This window comes from Melozone crissalis, unplaced genomic scaffold (assembly GCF_028551555.1).
Source record: "Melozone crissalis strain CALT ecotype California unplaced genomic scaffold, PUWL_Pcris_2 ptg000019l_1, whole genome shotgun sequence".
Classification (NCBI taxonomy): Eukaryota; Metazoa; Chordata; class Aves; order Passeriformes; family Passerellidae; genus Melozone; species Melozone crissalis.
Window position 1 is genome coordinate 29,558,302 of NW_026535797.1, and position 26,325 is coordinate 29,584,626.

The 26,325-nt window shown below is 38.2% G+C and overlaps 1 protein-coding gene across 1 annotated transcript in view; it reads left to right on the plus strand.

Annotated features, from left to right (window-relative positions):
* Window positions 1-765: 765 nt before the first annotated feature.
* Window positions 766-26,325, plus strand: part of CABCOCO1 (ciliary associated calcium binding coiled-coil 1) — a 50,945-nt gene continuing 25,385 nt past the window's right edge. The window contains exons 1-5 of the mRNA XM_054277343.1: window positions 766-783; window positions 7,573-7,721; window positions 10,577-10,746; window positions 13,774-13,918; window positions 18,026-18,098. Coding sequence (XP_054133318.1) covers window positions 766-783; window positions 7,573-7,721; window positions 10,577-10,746; window positions 13,774-13,918; window positions 18,026-18,098 — 555 coding nt within the window. The remainder of the gene's footprint in view (window positions 784-7,572; window positions 7,722-10,576; window positions 10,747-13,773; window positions 13,919-18,025; window positions 18,099-26,325) is intronic.

Genomic DNA, 26,325 nt, shown 5'->3' on the forward strand with positions numbered 1-26,325 from the left:
CAGCACAAATTGTAGGAATTCACAGCGTGGGCTCTATTTCTTTAAAATTCACAGTGTGGGTTCTATTTCTTTAAAATACTATGAATAATTCTACAAAACACTGCAGGATCCAGCTCTCTGAACCTCAAAGATTTCTGACTCCTTTTGGAAGCGCGATTGGTCTACCTGTGTCAGTGAGGGTCAGGGTGTTTGAGCAGAACAGGAGCTACAGACGTGTTGAATCTCGCACTATACATCACAACCTTAGTGGGTAATGGGCATGTTCTCGTCTCCTGTGCCCCAGCTAGGACACAGGTACTGTACTTTGTGGTTTGCACATTTTAAGAAACTGCGGATGACAAACTTCTGAAGGTGGCAGACTGCTCCAAAGCAGTGGCACAGCCTGAAACAGCTGCAGAAAATCCCAGGAGGCCTTTGCTTTATGTGAGGCGCTGCAAGGAAGTTGTTTTGTCATACCAACTCCCTCAGCACATCCATAAACTTTGCAAAGTAAGTTACTTCTTTCTTTGTTCTCATTGCTGTTCACCTACCAAATGCTTGCATTTTATTTGATATTGCGGGTAAATGCTCCTATTCTGAATTACTGTTGCTGCGTGCAATACAAAGCTGACAGAGAAAATGTTTCGATGTCGTTTTAGTTCGCTACTGTTCCGAGTTCGTTAAAGAGAAGCGGCACGCGCTGGGCCGGGCCGCGCGGCCGTGAGGGGCGGGCCGGGCTCTGAGGGGAGCGCGGGCGGGGCGCCGTTAGGGGCGGGCCCGGCGGCCATGGCGGAGGGCGTGCAGGTACCGCCGGGGTGGGAGCGGTTTGTGGTAAATTGTCCGTGCTGAGCTGCACCAAGGGCCGCAAGGATGGTGAGGGGTCTAGAGCATCTCGCTTGTGACGAGAGACTGCGGCAGCTGGGCCTGTTTAGTCTGGAGGAGATTGAGAGGGGTTTTATCAATATATGTCTCAAAGGTTAGGAGGATGGCACCAGCCTCTTTTCAGTAGTGCCCGGTGACAGGAGGAGCAAGGGCCATAAACCACAACAGAGAAATTTCCACGTCAATATGAGGAAGAGCTTCTTTATGAGGAGGGTGGCAGAGCACTGCAACGGGCTGCCCAAGGAGGTTGTGGAGTCTCCATCTCTGGAGAGAGGCATTTGGAGACATTGCAAACCCATCTGGACACGTTCCTTTGTCACTTGCTCTGGGTGACCCTATCTCGGATGGGCAATGGACTGTATTACCTCCACAGGTCCCTGCCAACCCTTACAATTCTGTGTAGAAAAGAGTGTGGCGTTAAAAAAGCTGCGTGTCTGTAAATACGCATATGTACATATAAAAATACTCCTGTTGTCACTTTCAGTTCCCAGTGTCAGTTTCCAGTGTCACTGTCGTCACCCAGTCAGTTCAATGGAGAGACAGGGCCTGCCCCGGCAGCTCCTCCAGCAGAGGCTGCGGAGCCTGGGCTGGCACAGCCCAGCCGGGTCTGTCCCTCACGCAGAGCTGCTGCTCGTGTGTGCCTCCTCCACCTCTGAGCTCCCACTGCCTCGCCAGCTTTCACTCGGTTATCGACCCTCCTTTATAAATGTATGGTTATTTCTTGGTATATTGGGTTTGTGTGGCCTAGGTCGTAGGGAGCTACAGCAGTAGTTTCTGTGAGAAGCTGCTGGAAGCTTTCCCCTGTCCACTAGGGCCAATGCCAGCCAGCTCCAGGACACACCCATGGCCGCCAAGGCTGACCTCACCAGAGACAGAGATCTGGGATAACAGATTTAGGAGGGGGAGGAAGGAAGCCATACAACAGCAGCTGGAAGAGGGGGAGGCGAATATAGCTGCAAATACCAAGGCCAGCAGAGAAAGAGAGGCAGGATGTGCTCCAGGTGCCAGAGCAGGTTTCCCCACAGCCCATGGTGACACAGCTGTGCCCCTGGGCCCATGGAGGTCACGGTGGAGGAGACGCCCATGTTGGAGCAGTTCATGGTAGACTCCCTGGTGGGGGGCACCCCATGCTGGAGCAGGGTTAGAGTGTGAGGAGTCTTCCCTGAGGAAAGGAAGGGGAATGAGGAGGCAGCAGGGTCAGATGCAACACGAGCTGAAATGCTGCAAGCACTCTACCCCATCCCCCTGTACTCCTGGGGGGAACTGGTAGAGAAAATTGGGAGTGAAGTTGAGTCTGGGAAGAGAGGAGGGGAGTTTTGAAATGAAGTTTTTATTTTGCATTATTTTACTCTGATTTCATTGGTAATGAATTATTTTTCTGCCCAAACCGAGACCCTTTTGCTCATGACAGTAATTGGTCAGTGACCTTTCCCTGTCCTCACCTTTTCCCACAAGCCTTTTGTTACGTTTCCTCTCCCCTGTTCAGCTGAGGAAGGGGCTGGCAGAGAGGCTGTGGTCAGCTCCTGGGCATCCAGCCTGGGTCAAACCACCATAATGGGCTTTTTTGTGGTGGCAGGAGTCTCCTTATTTTTGGTTGTTGAGGAAAAGGCTTGTGGTTTCCTTTTAAAGAGCACTGGGGCAGTAGAAGCAAGCTTACACTTTCCTTCCAGCAATATCACAGTTGTATTTCTCACCTTTCATTGCTTTATCTTGCTATCCTCTGGAGGATTTTACAAATCCACAGTGTTTGCATTAATATTTGCTTTATTTGCTTGTCTTTGGCCTCCTCCCTGTTTTTTTCCTGTTTCTTTTTTTGACTTGGTTGACAGAGGTGTGGTTTCTGACAGGCAACTCATTTCATGCTGCTTGTCAAGAGATATAAGAGTAAAATTCATTCCTCCCAAGAATGTATGAGGTATTGCATCAACTCAGAATTTCTCCCTCAAGCCTGTCTATGTAGTTGTAGCTACTATAAGATAATTTTCTTCTGCTTGAGCTGCTTTGTTGTCTCCACTGGCCAAGAAGTCGCCATGACTGTTGTGGGAGTGATTAAGCGCCTTCAGCCGTGTCATGGTTGTGTCTTTGTCAGTACAAAAGCTCACCATTTAGGTTTCCTTAAATAAATAAACCCTCTTTCCAGTGAAATGTGTTGCTAAGTATTCTAAATGCTTTATGAAAAATATATGCACCTTTCACAGAGCTCCGTTAGTGCTCTCTGTAAATATTTTGGCATTGGAGCAGCGTAACACTGGGGTAATGCAGTCAGATCGCAGTAAAAGGATACAGGCTGTGCTCTATGGGACACGACAGGCTGTCAGAAATATATTGTACATCTGGCTGAAATGTACCATTGAAATCTTTGTAGATTTTACTTCATGGCTTTATAAAAAGAATCTTTAGAGGAATTCAGTAAACTTTTTTTTTCCAGGTGTTTTCTGTTCCTCATGTATTGAAGTTTGTTCTACACACAGTAGCTTACCTTTGTGATATTTCTGTTTTTCCTTTAATGATTTGTTTTTATTGGAAACTATGTAGAATTGTGTGTTTTTATGATTCTATAGTCCCTAGTTTTGGCTGAAGGTAGCTTAGCATGGTCCATATATAAGGTGTAGGAATCACTATTCTGGTACTGTTTTCTTTATATAATTTCTTACATTTTGAGACAATTCCTTTTATTTAAATTGAGTATTTTTATAATTGTTACAGCTTGTAATGACTTTCAGCAGAAGGTCTGTTAGAACATCTGAATACTGATCAAGTCTTGCTGCTGCTTTATTTTTAACCACATTTTTCTCGTAAGTGGTCTGCAGCTGTGAAAACATCAGTAAAATTTATTGTCATCATACGTTTGGTCAACCATAAATCATGATATATGGACTGTGACATTTTTGAAACATATTTTGTTATTAAAAGGACACTATCATGTTTATAGTGTTCCTTGAAAGCTTTCTTTGCCTATAGGTTTTGTGTTTTGCATTTGACCCATCTGCATATTTCCCTTTTGAAGGTAGTTGAAATGAGTGCTGCTATTTTTATTTCCTCATTTGTTTGATGACAAAAGAAATGTTTATGATTAAAAATAGCAACTATTGATCTTAACTTCCCATTGTGGGAGCGGACAAGTGGGGCCTTTTAAAAACAAACAGGAACAGTGAATGTGTTTCTGTTTCTGCCTTAACTATTTGTGTAGAAAGCTTCAGGATTTTCTGCTGCTACCGAAGCATTTGACAGCTTGATAACAAAATGTGTATAATAATACAAATAACAGCCTGTGTTGCTGGTGTAGTTTGGTTGGGTTTTTTTTCATTCCCATTTTGATTAAAGTTGTAACTGATATACAACGCTCTTCCAGGCTACATCTGCTCTGCTGTCAGCCCAGGCAGAGCAGCTGAGCTTGCTTTTCATGAGCTACTGGAAAGCTGAGTCCAGTCTGATTTCCCTGCTAGGGTGAGGACAGCAGGATCTTGGGTTCCTTATGCTTTGAGTATTTGCTACACTTGGTGAGATTTGCTGTTCCCTGTGTATTATGTGTTTGGAAGCCATTTTGCAAAGCATGGTGGTGTATTGTCAAACAAATGCAAATGCTGTCTTCAACCACTGCAGACGGCTCATCCCAAAGAAAAAGCTTATTTTTCTTGAGGAATGCTGGTGCTCATTTCAATTGCTGTGTTTCAGAGCTTGGCCACTCTGGAAAGGCCCTCACCAACACCCCAGGTAGTGGGGCATTTTTCCTAGGCAGGGGTGACTCAGTTTTGAGAGGTTTGAGGTTTTGAGAGTTCTTTCCCACCCCTGTAAACATGGAGTTTTTTTGCAATTTGCTGTTTATTGGTCTACTGCTATTCCCTGCTTCATGGTAGTGAAGAGAGACTGAGAGATTCAGAAAGATCTTACTTTTTGTTTTAGAATGTCTGGTTTGGTATTTTTGATTTGACGCTGTTAACAAGGGATGCCCACAGCATTTGGAGCAATGTATTGAACAGCCAGAAACATATTATGCATTCAGAAGAGTTAAAAATCCTTCAAAGGAAAATAAAACCATAACAAATAATTCTCTACTAGCAGCCTGTATTTAAACAAGTAGCTTGCTGCTGGGAGTGGGCATTGGTAGGATTGGTCTCAGGAGATTTTTTTTTTCCTGACACATGAACAGCATTACTAGAATTAACTCACCTTGGATTACCTCAGTCAGTCACTGCAGTTAATACTAAAATGAACAGTAAATTCTTTGACACCAGTGAACACATAAGAAAATAATCTCCTGGTACTTTTAGTAGTGGTTAAAGAGACAAAAGTAATCAATCAAAATAATTGTAAGCTTTTAGTCAGGTGTGTGTAGGTTCAGCCTAAACAGAAACTGTCTATAAACACAGGATTGTTTAAATGATTTATGGACCTTCAATACTTTCTTAAATTACAGAAACATTGCTGATTTTAAAAAAAATTAAATCATGTGCTTTCTGTCCCATAGCTCCTCATCTGTCATTTGTGACACTATCTCTTATCTGATACCTGTGCTTGTTATGGTGGACAGTGGTGCCCAAACCCCATCTTATCATGAGCATTACCAAAACCAGTAATGCATTGGTGGGAATGTTGCTGCTGGGAATGTTGTTCCAGCCCCCAGGTGATGAAATGGATCTCAGGAAGCATTCACCTTGCCCTGTAAACTGTTGTGATTTGATGTGCAGATTAGGGAGCCTTATCTGCAACTCTGAGTTAGTTACAGCAGCTGCCTATCTCTTCAGTTTAAACTCCAGCTTGTAAAATATTAGCATTTTGCCTTACTAACAATTGTGCCCAGTACAATGTTGACTCACTGACCAGTCATATGTAATTTATATAGTGGTGGTCACTGTAAATAATAAAGTATTCTATGTATTGAACATCCTAAGAGAAAGTGAGGGAGGAGCATTAATTCAGTTTCCAAAACATTAATATCAGTTATTCATTTAATTCAGCCCCCACAGCTTCTAAAGAATCTCATGTTCAACAGGTTTCTAACACTGCAGGAAAGCATTTGTATTTTTTCTTCTTACTGAAATATGTCTTTCAATAATTTTATATTAGCAGGTAGTGCTATTGTTTTTTCCCTGCAGCTTCAATTAGAGCAGCATTACTGACTGTAGGAGTATTTTTTTATGCTGTTTAAATTACTGCTAATAAAAGTAAACTAACATCATGTTTTTAACTATGTGAAGGAAGCCTTCATTTGTTTCATTCCTGTTCTTATGAGATAGTGTATCTGAGATTAACTTGTTTACAGTTGGGAACAATAATTTTTCTTATTGAAGTATATGTGAAAGTACTCAAGTACTTAATTAGGAGAAAATAGTCTGTCCACTGAATGAATGTTCTTTGTAGCTCTCAGTCTTGTTTTGTCCCTCCTGTCTGTGGTGGTTTTTCAGCTGGTCCCAGGATTTCAGTACATCTTGTAGCTCAGCAGCAGCAGGGGGAGTAGTGTAGCTTTACTTGGGGGCTCTCCTTGTCCGGCGCTGGAGTGAGTTGGTATCAGCTCAGAGCAGTGTTGGTCAGGCTCAAAACTCGGTGTGTGTCAGGAATTGTGCATTGGTCTCCCTGCACAAGCTGGGAGCAGGATTCTGCAGGCTTTGCCTTGCTGCACTTCTCTAAACCCCAGATCCTGCAGATGTACAAGTGTACCTGCTGCAAGCAAATTGTGCCAGGGGTTTGTGTGGTCAGGCCAGGCAGACTTGAGCAGGAGGCTGGGAGGCATTTTGGGACTGGTTCACTCTTGATCAGAGCTGGGCCAGCACCCAGTGCCCAGCAGGGCTTTGTCCAGTTTGCTCTTGAAAGCCTGTGAGGAGGGAGATTCCTCTGCCTTTCTGGGTTATCTATTCTAGATATGAACTATTTTCATACTGAAATATTTTTCTTTATGCTGCCCCATTGTGGATCCCCTTCCACTGGCGCACAGTCCCATGACCACTGTCCCTTTTTCCCCTGAAGTGCACCTCTCTGAAGGGGCTGCTTCATCTCACACCTCACTTTGTCATCTACATATTCTATTGTGAAACTGTTTTAGGGGATTTTTTCGACTGTTTTTTGCATTTCATAGATTTCTTACTGAATTTTCCTGTTTTTTTGAAGACCATTGCATTGTTAGTTCATGCTCAGTTTGTTCTTCCCTAAACCATGTCCATCCTTCCTAGGAACAGTAGTGTCAGATCCTTATTATTTTGTTGCAGCAAACATCTTGGACTTTTGTTTGGCTAGGGGAAGGAGATAGTGTAGACAGTAAATTTGAAAATGCAATCAAGTACACGGTGGAGGGCAAATAACAGTAATTTTCGTGTATTCTCATAATATGTTTAGGAGAAAGTTAATTTTAAAATTTAATTATTGTGCAACACAGTATCATGTTGGTCAAATTTAGATTCATGGATTCTTTTGCACCTTTAAATCTCTGTTGTTTTTAGTTGCAAGTTAATTTAATCTTGTGCAGCACATGTCAGTGTGTTCCCATATGAATTTATGACAAAAATACTATGTTCCATGTATCTGCCCAGCTTTTCTCTGGTGAGAATGTGTTAAGGTGTTGTGTTACTGCTGTATAATTACAGCTGTCTTGCATTTTTGGCATTTGTTGAATTAATCCCTTGCATACCTCCTCAATATAAAAATGTTATTTAGATAAGTTAGTGACATAATAAAATAAACATTTTTTAAATTACATTCCTATGTACATGTATGCAGGATGAATTCCGAGATCAGGATGAAGTCCACGATCAGGATGAAGTCCGAGATCAGGGTGATTTAGGTGGAGCAAAGATTATCAATAGGACATTTCTTTCTCTTTCCCAAGTAACTGCCTTGTCAGAAGAAGATCTGGAAGGAGTTGAAAAGTAAGTAGCAGTGACAGCAATGCTGGAACACGTATAATAATGAAATAAAAATTTCAGACTGTTTGTTAGATTTCTTTTGTGACGGTTATGTCATTAGTCTTTAATTGTTCAGTTAAATCATTGATATTTAGTATTATTCATGAAAGATGGCAGAAACACTTTTGATCTCAGATCCAGCCTGGTTTACTGGTTTTCCTATATCTTTTAATTTTGCTTAGACTCCTTTTTTTCCACTTGAATTTCACCTTGTCGTGGTTTCTGAATTTACAATACCTTTAAATACGCTGTTAAAAAACCACAAAATAAGAACAGGCTGATACTGAGCTTTTTTTGGTAAATCTCTCTGAGTAACCTTTTTTGCTAAAACATTCAACATTCTGTACTGTAATAAAAAAAACTGAGTTACCAAAAAATCAAAAAGGTCTTGAAAGTTCAGTAGGGGATGGAAAGCTTAAGAAGGCATTAGTAGGTCGCCATTATGGTGCTCTGGGGAAATGGGAGGCAGCCAAAGACTCCTGATGTCAGGCTGCCTTTGTCTTTCCTATACCAACACTCTCCCTTGTTATTAGTGTTTAATAGCAGCTAAATTTAGGAGGCCAGGAGTTCGACCTGAGACTCCAGATTTATATTTGACAGATGGGACTTCTCAGAAGTGCAGGAATTATTTAGGAGCGTTTGTGTCTGCTAGTAGGTTCTTAGGGAATTGAAAGCCAAAGGGCTGGGCCGCTGGTCTGGTTTGGGAAGGAAGAGGTGGGGGGTTTATAAAATCCAGCTTTGTTCCTCTGAATAGGTAACCATTTAGTAGAGATTAAAATATTCCTGAAACATATTCAGTTCTTCCTATTTGTCACTATTCTAGGGAGAGAAAGTTTTTCTGGGATTTTTTTTTTTTTAAACTGGAAAGAAAATTTGCCACCATCAAATAATAATAGAAAAAATTCTTTCCTTTCCTGTTTTCTCTTGCACAATGGGCCCCTTTAAATTTGGAGGAGACTGAAGTGTACAACTCATGGAGACTGAAATGTGCTTAATGTGCACAATTCTTTGTGCAACTTTCTCATCAAGATTAAAAAGAAAAGCACTGAAAGATCACATGCTCTTTTAGTCTCAGCTGATCACATGTATTTATATATACATGCTGTACAAGGGGAATGTAAAGTATATACTGCATCTGACTGGAAGGAGCATAGTTACAGGGTTTTTTATGCACACTAAGCAGTTTAACAGCAGCATTGAAGTTTTGTTTACCAGAGTGCATTGTGTCTATTTACAAGAGCAGTTTGAGGGCCACAGCCTAGGGTTAGAAAATCAGAATAGATCTGACTGAGTCTGAGAGTTTTGACCAGGGAGTTTTGTACTGCTGTCCATCTTGGTAAGACTTGAGCCCTATGAAGAAAGAAAAAGCAGGGAGGGTAACTGTGGAATCGAACTGCCCCATCGTTTCACAAGCATGTACAGATACTGTTGTCAGTGACATGCCTTACAGAATATTGGAAAGATGAGCACTGGCATTGTTAGCAGAATCAGAGAAAATCTAAATCCCTGAGAAGCTCTGATTATGAAAACACAGAGTTGGCAGAAGCTTCAGAGAGAGAGGATATGGACTGTTTCAAACCTTGGAAAGTTCAGCTGGCCATGTTCCACTTCTATTCCAGGACACAAGTTAAGTGTTTTTAACCAACTTGCATGTGTGCAGCCGTATAAATTTGTCATGCAGAACAAAGGAATACATGTTTTAAACAAAACTGATTGGATTATATGCTTTACTCTGTGAGCTATTGAGGCTTTAATTAAAGAAAGAAACTCATCTCTTTTGACAGCATATCTGTACTGTGTCGGGTAAAGCCCTGAAACTCTAATGGCTGCAATCAGTAGGTCTGGGATTAATGTCCTTCTTAGGAAGGAATGAGAAGGCAGCAGGGCTGGGGAAGACCTTGCTTTTTCACACAGGAGTAGAAACTCTGATCACTGGCACCTGTGTCCTCAGCTGTAGTTAAGAAGCCAAGGATTGCTTTAATGTAAAACTTAAGTACCTGAGACATGGCCAAAGTTACCCTGGAAGAATTGAAACTGAATCCTAGCCCCAGTCCCCTCTCTTCATGTGGAAAAAAGCACACAGTTATTATAAAAGATGTAACTAATTCTGTGTTTGGATAGAGTAGACATAAATGTGTCAGCAGCAGTATGGCCTCCTACAAGGGAGTGTATTTTTTCATAAATTTTGCGAGTTAAAGTGAGTGGAAAAATTTTCATGGTGTGCCAGTAAAATGGGATAAGGATCTTTTTAAATGTTTTGACCATTATGGAAGTGCAATTTAAGCTTCTAAATATTTTAGCTAATTTCAGTAATTATGTATTATATTATTTGCATTAATTTTCAAATTTAATTTTTCATCAGAGGCCACATGAAAAATAATCTTGAAATGTAAACAAGACCTTATTACTACTGTAAAACTATCTAAATCAGAGTGAAAGCATGGTCGTGGAAAGTGGAGACTAATTGTGTCATTTCATCCCACAAACCATTTCCTGATGAAACACTTTTTTCCTCTGGAATTTTCAATGTATTTCTCTTTGGTCTTGTAATGCTCTGATTTTTGTTCTTTTGTCAGTCATATCTTAGCACTTCAATAGTTTTTGGTGAAACCTGCAGGTAATTGTTTACTTTTTGATATGTCCTCTGATCATAAATGCAATCTAGGAATTGATGCAGCTAAATTCAAGAAATTATGAACATATGAATAATATAGCAACTAAACAAATGTTATGGATGTAATTGCATGCAGACCAAGTAAGACTTTGGAATCTGTAATTTATTTGTTTAATTTCATTGTTTTACTCTGCAACTTTTTTAGGAAGATGGCAGAATTTCTGAATCTTACACAACTAAAGACATCTTTGAAAGAAACTATTTTATTCGATTATTATACTGCAGGATTTTGGTGGGCTAAAGAAATGAACTTCAGTCTTATCCAGATCTCAGGATTCATGGGTCTATTAAATTTCGCCTTGGAGAACCTCAGCAGTAAGTATAGTTAAGAATTGTAAAATAAATATCGGAAGTGGAAGGCAAGAATGTTTCCCAGTCATTTTAATAAAGTGATATTTAATTACATGTAATTTTGAAATTATTTACTTTCCTCTTGAATGTTGCTATGTTAGACCTTGTGCCTGAAAAGAATTCTTACTGGCAGATCTCAAGTCTTTTGAGTAGAATATTCCTCATCCTTTGTTTGTACAATATGTTGTACAAATGGCCCAAGTCCTGAAGAGACCTTTTCTTTGCTATGGTAAAATAAATAATAATTACAGTAGAGTGAGAGCAAGGAGCTCCTAAATTCCAATTCCAGCTTTCTCAGTGACTGACTCACTGTAGCCTTGGGCACATTTCTCTGCTGTTTGAGATATTCAGTACATCCTGTAGCATTATAGCAGTTGAATTACATTTTTTTTGTCCTCAGAGGTCAACTCTCAGCTTCCTGAATGGCAAATGCTGCACTTCTGGCACAGAATCTATGTTAACTAAGGACTGGTGAGGGAAGTAAACTGGCATTGCTGCTGAAGATGAAAATGACAATGAAAGGACTGTAGCTCCTGTGGCTATGAGGAAATTTGCCACAAAGCATGAAGCTTGGTCTAGTGGGAATGAAATAGCCAGAAAAAAATGGTAGCACTGTCCTCTAAAACCTTCTTTGTTAGAGATTCTAATGCTTGTTTAGCATTCACTTTGAAGGTGATTATGTTCAGAAAAGTCCATCCCAGAGGAAGAGTGCAAGGACTCAGCAGTTTCATTCAAAAGAGAAGGCAAATATTTTAAAATCAAATTCATAACATTTATTACACTTGTTCACTGTAATTTAGTTCAAGGGCCTTTCTGACTTGGAATTTTGACAGAATATGTACGTGCTTTATGATCATTGGAATTCCAGTTGTCCTTCCTGTCTCCAATGAGAAAGTATCTTTAACATATGCTGACTATGTTACTATAACAATGGAGCAGAATGGAAACCCGTCAGAAATCAGCTTTATGAGACCATGTAATACATGTGTACGCAACAGGCTGGTAGCACAACCATTATTAAAACTGACTGACCTCTTTCAGGAATGTCGTCTTAGCTACATTAAGCTTTGCCAAACTTTTAACTCTTTAAGCTTAAGAAATTTTCCATGGCCCTGTCTGCATTTGGTGAATTTTTATATATAAAATTGCAAGTGAAACAGTTCAGTGGGCTTGCAGACAGAGGCTGTGGGGGGGAAAAAAAAGAACAACCCAACTATTTTGTGTCTTTTCCTTTTTTTTTTTTTTTAAGAGGTCAAATGCCCTGGTGCTTTGAAGTAAAGATAAAGATTTGGCAAGCAAATATTATGAATTTGCTTTTTGCTGTCCTGTGAAAATCCATTAAGATTTGGCTAAGATACACATGGTTTTTAGAGAAAGAAAATGAAGTTTTTAAATGCTTGCAGGAAACTTCTTATATTTGCTTCACAGCCCAGGCTGAGATGAATTTTCTTGTAATTACCAAACATTTCAACTGAAAGCAAAATTCTAATGTCTTCTATATTGATGACTCTTTCTTTCCCTTTCTCTGCACTGGGCCCAGTGAGCCTGGAGAATTAAACTGACTTGGGCATAATAGCAAGAGTAGCATTGAGCAGAAAGAATGGATTTAGAGAAGGAGGGTAATGGAAATGCATTTAAGACAGGTAAAGCAGCAAGGAAAACTGGAGGCCTTTCTTGATAGGGAGACAGAATGAGTTACATTATTTGATTCTCCTCTGTCCATTGAGGGTAAAGTACTCCTTACCTCACACAAGTGCTGCCTGAGTCCTGAGACAGGTGGTTGGGACTAAAAATCAGGTGTGCAGAGGAAAGAAAATTTGGATGAGTTGGCAACAGACTCAGGGCCTGGGTGATCTGTTATGTGCCTTCACTTCCCTACAAAGGGTGATATTTCTGGTTCTGTTGCTTTTCCTCATTTTCTATGGCTTCTGTTTCCTTTGCATTCTCTGTGTTTCTTTCTTGTCCATTCCCATACAGTTATTTATATTGTGCTGCCTCTCTTACTGAAAAGTGAGGTAGAATTTTCAAGCCTTTGATTACTGTACCACTAAAGGGCAAAACTATAAAAGTAAAGAAATCTTCTAAGTATTTTAATTTGCTTTCTGTACAAAAAACCCAAGGAGTGTATCAGTAGAGACATAAAACAATGAGGAAAATAAATCTATTTCACCACTGGTGGATATTTCCCCATTTTTTCTGTAGATTTTTTTAGACATAAAAGAAAAGAATAAATTGTATTTGAAGCTTTTTTATTTTTAACTTCCCATGGTACTAGTGATGGCAGACACTGTGTGCAAATCATAAAGATGAATCCTTTTTTTTTATGGGTTCAGCAAGCACTGATACGTTTCAGATTGTCCTCTTTGTAAGGACAGTTATCAAACAGAATTTAAATTCTAATTCCAACCTGTTGTGGCATTTGGTTTTGATTTCCAGGGTAAAAATGTAAAGTAATTATCTGGTTTGGAAGGATGCAAAAATGTCTCCAAGTTTGATGATGCATGCAGGATCTTATGCATATTCATGTTTAATCTATTATGACTGTAAACACTTTAAAATATTCTTCGCCCTTTTTAATATCTGTTCCTGTATTAATGGCTCATGTTGCAAGGGGCATGGTCAGAAGAATAATCTTTTACAATTCATAAGAAGTAGTCTATTTTAAAGAAAAATATACCCTGCCTCTCAAATTTGCATGTTATTCTGCCTGTGGTTCTCTCAGCACAGGTAAGAGGTGAAGCTGTAGTATCTTGAACACCCATTATTGTGATCCTTCCATTGTGAAGGCAGAGTGGTGGTTTTTTAGTGGAATTTTAATGGACACTTCAGGGATGAGAACAATGGCAATAGAAGCATTTGACTGCTGTTGGCTTTTAAGTGGTAGGTCATAACTAAAACCTCAAGAAGTCTTATAATTAAAATGGACCAAAAACTCCCATCCCACCTTGTCATGTTTATACATGGTTTTTGTTCTTTGGGATTACTTTGCAGTCAGACGTATGACCTTGGGAGACAACGTAAAAGAACTTGAAAAAGCAGTGACTGGAATAAGAGAAACTGAGTCAGAAGAAGGAGGTGACGTGAATTTATTCAGCGTTGACCAAGGCAAAGCAATCATTGATTTCTTGTTTTCCAGGTATTTATTTCTACAGAATCTGTTTTTATTTCATTAATCTAATATAGTGAGAAAATTACTGATAAAATAGCAGCAATAATAAGAACAACAACATGAACAATTTTAAAATTATTATTATATTTATACTACTTATACTAGTAGTATTTTGCTCTTATTTTACTGGATATCTTCCTACTGTGCCAACATACTGCAAACACCAAACTTTAAATAATGAAAAAGAAAAATATGCAAGGAGCAGTAAAGATCTGGCCTCAGATGTGAAAGTCCAAAAAATAAATTTGGACTGGAAGTTTATAAAAATATAAGATTATGCTGAAAATATTCCTTTAGGGTTTTGTTTGATTTGCTAAAAGAAAACAAAGTGATGCATGGGCAATAATCTTGTTTTGCTTTTAAGAGCTACTTTTAGATTCCATCTGAATAAAATTGTAGATCTTATTTATCTTATTTAGATCTTATCTTGATTCTGTTACTCTAAGTATTTGTATAGCCTTGACAGTTATTGTGGACTGAAGTGATTTAAAGTTTTGTACTTACAGAATAGAGGTTCTGGTCATATAGGAGTCATAAAAATGTTGCATTTCAAAATCAGAAAAACTCCAGTATGTATGTGAAAAGGTTTTGTGGCAGGTCTCAGCTTTTAAACAGAGACACAGAAAGAGATGCAAACAGCTGTACATTTGTTATTTATTTGAGAAAAAGACTGAGTCTGCTAGCACCAGTAATGGCCCTGTATAAAGTTGTGACTGTATAGCCATGTGTACACCCCATTTCCACTGCACTGCTGTGGTTCAGGCAGTGGCTGCACTGACATACCCCTGTTTGCAGCACATGATGGACACAATGGTTCTCAAGCTGTTCATCAGTGTCAGGGGCAAGGAGATGGAAAATGGATAAGTTACTCCTGTAGTATATGCTCATCCACTGTACTGCAGCTGTAGCCCTTCAGCCCATTTTCTGACCCAAGTGGGGATGGAGGGATTTGTGGCAGATGGACATAAAAATTGAGTAAGGTCATGGCTGATCCGTATCTAGATTTGCTGGGAATTTTCTGACTTTTCTGTAGGAAAAGTGTAACACAGCAAGGTGGGAGGTTTTAGAGTGTTTTCCTGAATGCAGAAAAGTATTTTCTCTTGAGGGAAGGCAAAATACTAGGGTAGCCATTAGCCTTCCAGTTTAGAGTACTTGGATTTAAAGGGGGATTTTAACCCATTGCAGGTAATTTCTCTTACGATCGGGCTATAAAATATGTCTCTTTCTCCTACTCTCTGATTTTTTCTCTTTTGTTTCTTTCTCATGGAAACTATAAAACACTTAAGATTCTTCTCATAAGAAATGGGAACATCTCTTTAAATCTCAAATTTCTGTAGTCAGGCAAAATAATGTCCTGCCAAGTACTAACCCTAAACTAAAAGGAAACTTGGCATTTAAGATGTCTCAACTCCTTTTACTTCTGCCTTCCTGTCTGTCTTTTGTGTATTTATATGGAACAAATGTTCATTCCAAATAGCACATCTATAATTCTTGTGTAAATTATCCATTGAGAGATATCTTGTCCATGAAGTAATTCCTTCACAGTCGGAAGAATTTCATCCAAGAGATTAGGTGCTCCATCCTACTTTGAACCAAAGTATTAGCTGGGCAGAAATACAATCAAGCTGCAAAACTTTTGCAGCAGAATGGTATTTTGGCCACCAGATATGGGTTCTATGTCCAAACTGCTTAATATATTACAAATGGGTGCTGTGGCGATGCCATGGATGTACACACATACAGTGAAATGTATCATATGTGTCCAGTTTATGCCATCCATTATTTCAGTTACTGGATTTTTTTCTAAATAAGAATGGAATTGGCACACTTAAATGGGTGTATTTTAAACTTTATTAACTCAGAAATAGTTTGAGTTTTATTACAATTCAAATTAATGTATTAGTTCAATACATTTCTTTTCTTGTTTAATTTTAAATGATAAGCCTGTAGATTTTTTTCTACTCAAGATAGTGTGACATGTTGTAGTTCAGATCACATTTTTACAGATGAGCTGTAAACCCATGGGATTTATAATGGAAACAGGGACAAATGCTTAGCCCCATTGGCACAAACTGTACAGCAACTATAATGACACCTTCAGGTTTGGTGGAAGGTGACAGTTATCATCTTTTTATCTTGTCTCCTTGGGCAAACACACATCAATGTAGCTCCTGACATTTTCTTTTCAGGAAGCAGTGGAGCTGGGGAAATATGTCATTGTTAATCACCTTCAGATTCTCATATGACATCATAAGAGGGCTATTATTAACAATATTACTTACACAAGTAAAATTATTTCTGGGTAATTGCTAGAAACACTGGTATGGAATTTTTAAATTGTTCACAGCAAATTGAAACAAAAAGGGGCATTTTGTATAATGCCTGATAGAAGAAAGAAAATGACACTGTTTTTCTAAATAAATGCTGATGTCTGATTTATGTCATTTGATTTCAAGACCATTAAATGGAGAAATTTTTTCCTTCATACAGGATTAGGGGTGCCAGGTTGAATAGAGATATTTTTAAAAATAAAGACATAAAATTCAGAAATGCCAGAAATAATTACTTATACATTTGGGTATATATTTTAAATTATATGTCCATGAAGAATATCATAACACATTTGTAGGGGAGGGGAAAGAAAAGACCTGACTTTTAGGTGCTGCAAATCTGGCTTATTTCAAAAACACTAGGATAAGAGAAAAAATTTGAAATATTAATTTCTGCCAATCCACTTGGAATGATATATGTCTTATTTCCTGTGTATCTATGATGTTCATAAAATATTTTTTGTCTTTTTTCAAATAATCCCTGTTAGAATTTTACGAAATTACAGATGTGTATGAAAGGGGACGCATATTTACATAAATCAGTGTGAGTCATTTCCAGGTTAAGTCCTGAACTCTCTTTAAACATAATTTCTGTGTTTCCACTGAAACATGTCAGGAATTCTTTGGTGAAGTGCTGCAATAAAAATGTACTTAAATGAAATTGCAAATACTGTAAGAACTTAATTAATTGCCTGTGTGCTTTGGGTTTGGGGGAAGGCAGCCTCTAGCTTATGGCAGCCAGACTTCTTACGTGGGCCTTGCCAGTACCAAGCCAAAGGTATTGCTGACCCAACTGATGGGGGTCCCAAGAAAAGAACCTGGGTTCTGTCCCTAGGCAGAAAGCACAGGAACCAGTTACAGAGGTTCCCTGCAAATATTGCTGTGCCTTTCATGCATACGGCGGACAGGACAGCAATAAATTCTTGGAATCATTCTTCAGCCTGGACTTGGTATGAAATCACAGAGCAACATTTTAAATCATATGTCAAAATGATGTGACAGAAGCCAGGAGTTCTGTATCATGATTGTAAGAGAAGAACTAATTGTAACAGACTATGACAAACAAAACTTTTGGTTAAACAAATGCTGTATCATTGATCACTAGAAAAGGAAACAAAATTATTTGAAACATGTGAAATGGAAAGCCATACGTGTTTAAGGAAGGAATATTTAGTCCATTGACAAAGTCTATTTAAAGTTGCTTTTGTTGTAGTACACAAAACTGCTGTGTGTTAATCTAGTTTTTTAGTTTTTCTTTGAGGAAATACTACGCTGATTTTGCAAAGTGACCTTGAGAGAATAAATACTTCTATTCTTTATTGTTTTGGTGTTCCAAGACCAAACTTTCTCCCTGTACTGGCAGCCCATCCCAGAATCTGAAAGCTGATTTGGCTTTGTTTCCTACTTGTCTGCTATTGCTGATAATAAAGGCATAAGTATCCTGGTGATAAGTGTTTCAGGAATTACTTTTTTCAGAGGAGAACTTTGTCTTCTCGGAGTTCAATTTCATAAGGACTAAGTGGATGTATTTTTAAGTATCATGCTGTATTTTCTACAGCCATCTGATAATAAATCCTGCAAGCTGAATATGCTGCTTGTTGTTTTTGAAGTTAAACAACTGTTTCTTTTTAAAATTTGGACTGTTACCATGCTGGAGGGTACCTCTTGGTTTAAGAAAACTTGTAATATTGCTACCTTTCCAAAAACTTACAGTTCTGATAGTCTATTTTATGTTGTTTTTCAGCTTATTCCAATACTATAAAGCATTTGAATACCTCTTCCACGTTCGTAGAGAAGATCTTGTGCTAAGTAATGAGGTGAGTCATTTATATAGATGGAACTCATTATGCAGAGTTCCTTAACGAGTGCACCATGGCATATGTTTTATATTGCTCAAAGCAACTTCATGTCAACATCCCTGCATTACTAAAGTAAAACGGCTGATTAAAGAGTGCAAGTTAAGATGTTTTGATCCTCATATTCAAAATTAATTTGGGATCTCAAAAAAGTGTAAATGCATTGCTTGGTTAAGTCGTTAGTTGTGTTAAATCAGGAACACTTTTGTGCAGGTATTTGTAAGTTGATGCATGTAATTTGAATTAGCAATGTGAGTCTGACTCTGCTTTAAAATCAGCAATCAAAATCAGAAAATGCTCTGTGCCACGCTAGTCTGACCACAGCCCTCATAGACATGTGTGCATGTGCATGTACAGAGTTCTGTACATGCTTCTGTAGCCACCAAGAGTTAATTATACCGACTAGAAAGAAAGAAACAAGCTACAAACTGAGCATTTTGAAATAATTCAGTTAACAATAGTGAGTTGGCATCACAATGAGCTTTGTGATGTGTTCTAACTTACATGTGAAAAACTACATAAGAATGTGTTGATGCAAAACATGGCCTTTAATCAAATGGACAGGTTCAATTAATCAATAAACCTTCCTTTAGCTTTTTGAGGATATTTGTTATTATACATTAAAAATTTCCATTTAAAATTTTTGTTAGGAACCAACTGATGGCCCAGAGGGGCACAGTAGTGTATTATTTTTGATGGTACTTATATTTTAGCTTATCAGTACACAGTGAAGTTAAAATTAGCGGACTGGAAAAATTCCTTTACACTTTCAGCTGGTATTTTGACTCTGGTGATGTGAGATAATTGCTTTCCATGTTGCTTTTAAGTAGCCATATTATAAAATTGCTTTTCTTGAACTGGATACAAATATTTGGAAATTATTCTTGTCATTTGCAAGGTGGGTTAAAATTCCAACTGTGATGAAATTGGTGACAAAACTGTCAGTACAAAGGTGGAGCAGAACTTCAGCGTTACAATGTTAGGGTGGGGGTTTTGTGTTAGGTAATCGGATCAGTGGGTGGTTAGCACTTCTTAATTGGTAAAATCGATTTTAATGGGGTTTTGATTAAGTAATTCTTGTGTAAACTTGAATCATGAATCTTAGAAGGTTTCAGACTAGCTTTAAGGAAATGTGTTTGGGTTTTCTGAAGTCTCCTTTCTGGGTGGGTGAGATCACCATGTGCAGTCCCAGCCACAGGACGGGGGTTGCCCTGGGCAGACTCTGGGGGAGCACCACCTCTGCTGAGGGTACCAGCACCTGTGGGCAATGGTATGAGTGGATTTCAGGGAATGACTTCAGTGATGATCCATCCAAGCAACAAGTGCTGTCTGCAGCTACAACTGTCACAAAGCCCTGCATGACAATCTTTAACTGTAACTCCTTTATGGCCTTCTCTTACCTATGGTGCCACTCCACTTCAATCCATCTGTTTTGTATTCTGAGCTACATGGCAGAGAGCTTTTAATTTGTCCAACTACACTCCAACACCCAAGAAAATCAATACTTATATTCTGTTAGAGTTCATTTTGATAGGGTGATGCATTGTTCTTCAATAAGTAAAAGTTTAAGGTATTGAAGCTGCACATACAAATTTATGGCATTATTTGCACTTGCTTTATGTGTTAAAATGTGAGGAGAGGTGAACTCAGCATAGACTTCAAGTTCTTTTGCTGTAACTTTGTTTTATTAAGTAATTCTTATGCATAAAAGAGATCATTACTTCTATTTTGCAGTCCCTTAGATGAACAGTTTTTTGGGCTGCCGTGGTTTGGTGTGTGTGGCTGTGGCAGGGACACACCTGGGGTCACTTGCTCTGCAGTGCATCTGCCCAGGGAATGGGAGATCAACTGGGAAATCCATGTGCTGAAAGTTTGGCTGCTGTCCTGTTATGTAGACCAGTGTCTTACTAAAAAAAAAAATGCCCTTGCAGACACACCACAGCCCAAAGCTGGATCTGATCCTGACTCTAAGCTGAGTGCAACTAACGTCTAAGAAGTTTTCCTTTAGCTCCAGCAATAAAAGCCTGTTCTCGTAGAACAGGACACTCTAAATTGTAATGGCCAGATTTGCCCAAATAACAAGAACTGCAGTGTTCCAAGAGCTTAATTACAGCATTATCTCCTTTTGCAAATGAACACTTTGAGACAAGTCAGTGAAATGACTTGCTTCAACAGAATTGATTTGCTTCCACTGAAATGGCTTTAGCTCAGCGAGTATGTGCACCGAAAAAATTACCTACGGAATAAAAGCCCAGCACCCTCAGGAGAAGATCTGCTGCTTTGAAAGAGATACAGCTACAACAAATAAAAGCTGTACTCAGTGTTGTAATGGATATCCTTTTAGGGAAACCACAGTGTGTGTTTTCCAAAGAAATCTTATAGCGATGGGTTGTAAAGTCATTGGAATTTTTTTTTCTCTAGCACAGGCAATTATACAGTGTTCTCAATCAAGTTTCCTTTTTGATCTTTCACTGCAGTTACTTTCAAATGACCCTGTCATTTCCTGTGTAGAATGAAATCAGACAAGAAAAGGGAAATTACTCAAAACTCAGATTATGCATACAATATCTGTGGTTGTGCCACTTAACAAAATCTAAGTTATTTAAATGTAGCACATAATTAGTGGAGCTTCACAGTCTGATTAATATTCTGCATTTGATGCAGCTAGCATAATAAAGCCACCTCTGTAAAACACAGACAGTGTTCAAGTCTTAAAAAAAGATTAAAAATGCCAGGCTAATTTAAATATATATATATATATATATCTTTTTTTTGCATGGGCTAAAGCCTTTAAACCTCAAACTGCCTACGGTGATCATATTGCCTAGGAAAAAAAAGGTTAAAACAGAAAGACATGAATGCTTGGTTAGATGATAAAACACACATCACACTTCTAACCTACTTTGACAGTATTTAAAATTTAAAACTTGCCTTTCTAGCTATCAAATCCCTTACTTCTCCTTCATTTCAGATCTACAAAGACCTATATATTATGTATGCATGAATACCTGTTAGAAAACATGACGGTACAAGGAATTGCTGAGAAGTGTTAAGATTGCCAAGTAAATTCATTGCTTTTTTTTCCTGTTACTATTATGAGCAGTTCCCCCCATTTAGAATGATTACAGAAGAAGCTCTGCTTTAGCTGTTCTGTGGCTGTGATCCAAAATAAAATGCAAGCAGTGCTACCATATCAGAGTTCTTCAGGAATATTGCTGTTAAAGACACTGGTTTTTCCCCTCCTGCGTGTTCTGGACATTTTGCTCTCAAGCTGTGATTTAGTACACCTATATTGGCTTGCAATTTCAAGGAAAGCAAAAGGAGTACAGACTAAATATTGATGTTCAGGGAGTCAATGGAGCAATTCTTATTAACACGTCAGATCTTAGAACAAAGGTTTAAATTGTTAATACATGAATTGTGTAGAAGTTAATTCTTCTCTATTTCTACATTTAGTTAATATATTTTGCTTTGATAGGATATTACACAATATCTGGCAATTTTTTTTCTCTCATTTACAAATTGTACCTTATACTGCAGTTCATGGTTTTTGCTCCTCTCTGTTTTGTATTTTTGGATGGTATAAGGCTAAGGTCTTTTGGGATTATGTCTGCTTTGAAACATTTCCTAATAAAAATAATGTGGTTGGTAAATCTAGTTTTATTCCTAGTTGCTTTAGCCAGCCTGATGGAGTAATCTGCTATTTTATGGGCCAGATGACTAGCTAAGTTTGACTTCTTGAAATAGTAGTGTACAATGTAATTTTCTTTAGAGATGTCATAGTGGGTCAGGTTGCAATAAAAATATCAAAGATTAAATTTAATGGCAGTGCAGATTCAGTATTATAGCAGTCACTAGATATCATCCTCTGTACTTAGAGTTCCAAACTGGTTTCCATTAATGCTTTTGTTCTATGTACTCCCTACTTTCTGAAGCATTAAGCATTTGGGCTGTGCCTGGTCCTTATCCAGTTATGGGTTGGGGGTTTTTTTAAGTTTTAACAAAATCCCTTCTTTGTTTGAATTTAAGGAGATGGATAGGAAGAATATGCTTTTTGAAAGCTAATAAAGCTTTGTGTTCTTCTGATGGCAAAAGCCCTAAAATCTGGGACTTGACTTTGATACGTAATCCTCATTAGGTGTTGCATATTTAGATTGGTTAATCAATCATTGTTTAAATGAATTTGATCCATGACTTCTTGAGAACTGCATTTTAGAGATGTATGAAACCAGAATATTTCCATAAGCATATCAGTTCACTTCACACTACAGAAATTCATTCCCCAGCTAATGGAGTGCTTTTCAAAGCCTGGAGGTTTCAGATATTTTTAGTGCCTAAAAACCAGTGAGTTGATGTTTGTAGCTTTGTTTTCTAAATATCACCATGGCAAAGACATCAAGAAGAACATAGGACTGGAAGGGATGTCTTCAATTGTTAACTCTCATGCTGCTTTCTCTTAGGGAAACATTCATAATCCTCTTCAGAAACCTGTCAAACTCCAGTTTAAAAAGTTAACTTTTTTTTTCTTTGCTCTTCAGTTAGGAAGTGCCCTGATGCCTGGTTTCTGTTATTGTTATAAAACCTCAATTTCTGGTCTGGGTGTATTTATGACAAGCTTATGTGCATTTGTCCTTGTGACAATTTGTGCTGGTATTGACCTTTAGCTCTCGTTCCATCCCCAGTGTTTATTTTTCTAGTGCATAAAGAGACAGCAATCTTATTGTCAGCCTTCATTCAGCTAGACTAGAAAAGCCAGCCTTCTCTAATCTTTGCTTTAAAGGTAGACTTTGATACACGTGTGCTTACATCCACACCAGCTTCTTGTCATCCTGTTGGCCTTCTTCTATAATTGTTCCACTTTAAATCAGTTTTGTTAGAACATAAGTGACCAAACTGACATGATATTGTTGCTGAGATAAAAGCAAGGCCTTGTAAAATATCAATAGTGCTTTCTTTTCCTCTGCTGGGAATAGCCTACATGATAGGTCCTAGAAGCGTTTTATACCTGTATCGTGTGCCTATCTCATTGTACATCTGCTATTCTAGTTCTCCTTTGTTATTGTATTTTCTAGCTGAGATACTCCCAGTGCACTATGGGCTTTAAAAAAAAAGATGTTCCCACAATGTCACCTCCCAATTTGTCATTGAATACAAGAGTGAATAGACTTCAAGGGTGTTCAGTCCCATCTGTGTGGTATTCCTGTCTGCTCATAAATTGATCATGTCTCTCACATTGCTTTTGTCTAGAAAATTATTTATTTAATTTACTATGAAATTAGTCTGGCATTGTGTATCTTTGATTAATTGATGTTGTGTTACATTCCATTTCTCTTTAATTTCCATGCTCTTATTTAGTTTTTCCTTCAAAACATGTTCCTCAAGCCTTTGCTGCTATGAAGATCAAAACTACAGCTTCAGGAGCAGGTTCATTATTTTCTGATTGTGGATGTTTAAAACTGGTACTCAATCTTTTGATGTCTGAAGGGAAATTTTTGATGTCCATTACAGAAGTGTGCCATACCCAAGTCCAGATTACTGAAGTAAGCAGCTGGAGAGCCAGTGGGTTTTTGACAAAATTCACAGATATCCATCTCTTTGATCTTGAGGCTTGCTATGGCTGTAACCGGAGATCCTGAAGGACTTGTGATTAGTCTGAATGAAAAGTAGAGTCTGTTGGAATTGTATGCAGTGCTACTTCAAATATTTAAGCATCTGTTGTCTAGTAGAAACAGCCTTTGTTTTCCAAAGATTGTGTTGGTATACTCATTTGTCAGTAGGGGAGCTACACTGATGCTTAGCAGTTAATTTCCATGTAGGTCACATGCTGATGATCTTCTAATGAACTTTTAGCATTCCTGAGTTTTGGTAGCTGAACTGCTCTGCCCTAAGAGCTGCTGAGAGCTCCAGAGAGCTGGTGGAACTCATAAGCCAGTGCTGAGTACTTTTACAAGGCTTTAGATAATGATTAACAAAACGTTTTTTAAATTATTTTCTTAGGAAACATCAAATACAAAACAAGCCTGCTTCTTAACTCAGTAACATGCGTGAAGTCACGAAAGAAAAGAATTCAGGCAGGACAAGTGCCAAATAACTGACATGGGCTGTGCCTTCAGTGTGCTGAGCACCATGGTTCTGACCCAGCCAGTCTTAAAAAATTGGGAGCTTTAATTTCAATGGACCTATTCACATACACAGAATTAAACTGAGAAGTGACTGAGGTCACATTGCTCAGCGCCCTGGAGGAGGAAAAACTAAAGATATTAGAGAAAAAAAATAGAGGCTCATGATCAATTTACTTCAGTTGTACAACTGACAAAGCATCACATTTTTTGACTGTATGATGTTAGAGAGAGAGGGGGAAAAAATCTTCAATTCTTGGCAGGAAAACAATTCTGGAACTATGCAGGAATTAATATATACACAGATGTGCTCTATGAGTTTTTAATTATTTATTTAGAAAGTTGTTTGATTTCCATATGTATGGAATCGTGTGTGTGTGTGTTTGTGTGTATGTGTTTGAATGTATGTAAGCATACATAGTTGGGATAAGAGCAGTAATGACTTGTTTATTTGCTGGAATGCAGGTCAGCTAGGAATTGTAGGCTTTGATTGGAAGGATAGTCAGTGCATTAATGACAGCCTGTTTCTGCTATTCATCAGAATGTTCTATGACCCAAATGATGAAGTGCTCTATCAGAAGACTACAGCACATTTAAAAATGGTTATCAATCAAGATGTAAATTTTAATAGAAGACATTGAGATTGGCAGAAATGTATTGACTTGGAGGCGTTTTTAAGTGGTTAAGCAAAGTAGCTGAGGACAGACTATTAGGATATGAATTTTGTTTTACTTTTCTAGTATTCCAGAATACCTCACTCTGTTGATGCCCTTTGCAAATTCTACTTGTTTAACTTGACCAGCATGAAAAAAAGTACTTGGAGCTGAGCAAAGATCGGTAATTTTGTTTCATAGGAGAATCTGAGAATTTTGCAATTTGATTTAATTCCAGTTTAAAACAAAAAAATAAACACTTAAGAGGATTGCTATTCTTACATGTCTGTGTTTAAACTCCCTGACACAAAAGCAGTGCTTTTGAAGGTGATTTCAGAGCCCCAGCTCCATCATGGTGCCATACAGCATAGTTGGCTCTGCTGGAGCAAGACCCACACAGTCTAGGGGTCCTCAGCTTGCTTGGGGAGACAGGAATCTAGAGAACAGGATTCTTTATCAGCTAATGTGGCAAACCATTGGAAGGGCTTTGTACATATGCTGGTGAGAGCCAGGTAGGTCACTGCTGGCACATTGGCAGAAAGTTATTCGCACAATAACTCAACTTTAGGAAGTTCAAAGAACGTAACTTGAAAGGAATCTGCTGAAAAAAAGTAGAGACACATTTTATTTTGAGCCCAATGCATTATGTCTGCTGCAGTACAGTGCTATTTTCAGTGTCAAACTCTTCCATGTAAAGTAGCAGGCATCAAGGAGTTATTCAAGAATGTGCCACATTTTGTTTATATTTCCGTGGTTCAAATTTAGCTGCCCTTTTTAAAGTTGTTTGCCAGAAGGTACCATTTTGGTGCCTGTACAGTTTGACTTACTGGAGACTGGTTTTCCAGAGCAGTTGCCCTGTTTCCAAGATTTCCTGCATAATATTTGGTAATTGACTGACAGAGATCCATGACCTTAAAGTACAATTAACAACTGTTTTGTACCCCTTACCTTTATCTGCAGCTTTTCTTCATCTTGAAAATCAAATTGCATTCATAAAAGTATCGGTGGAATGGGCAAGTGATGTAATATTTCATGGGAATGTATCCCCACGGGTGAATATTTAAGTATCAAATTCATACATCTTGTGACCTTATGTTATGAATAACATGTTGACCTTATTCATATAAATAAATAGCATGACATTTCTTTACCATGATGATTTATAATCAATATACATTTTAATAAATTTTCATCCATTTAGTTGATGTTATGAGGACAAATGTAATCCAAGTCTAAATAACAGACAAGTTTTACAATCCTTTAGAGTTCCTTTTTAAAATGCGCTAGAAAGTTTGTGTCTTCTAATTCCACCTTGAATTTTACAACTTGTCATAAGATACAACATAAAGTATTTTTACTGAATATTGAATCTGATGTATTTGAATATTAATTCATAAAACATTATTTTGATTTCCT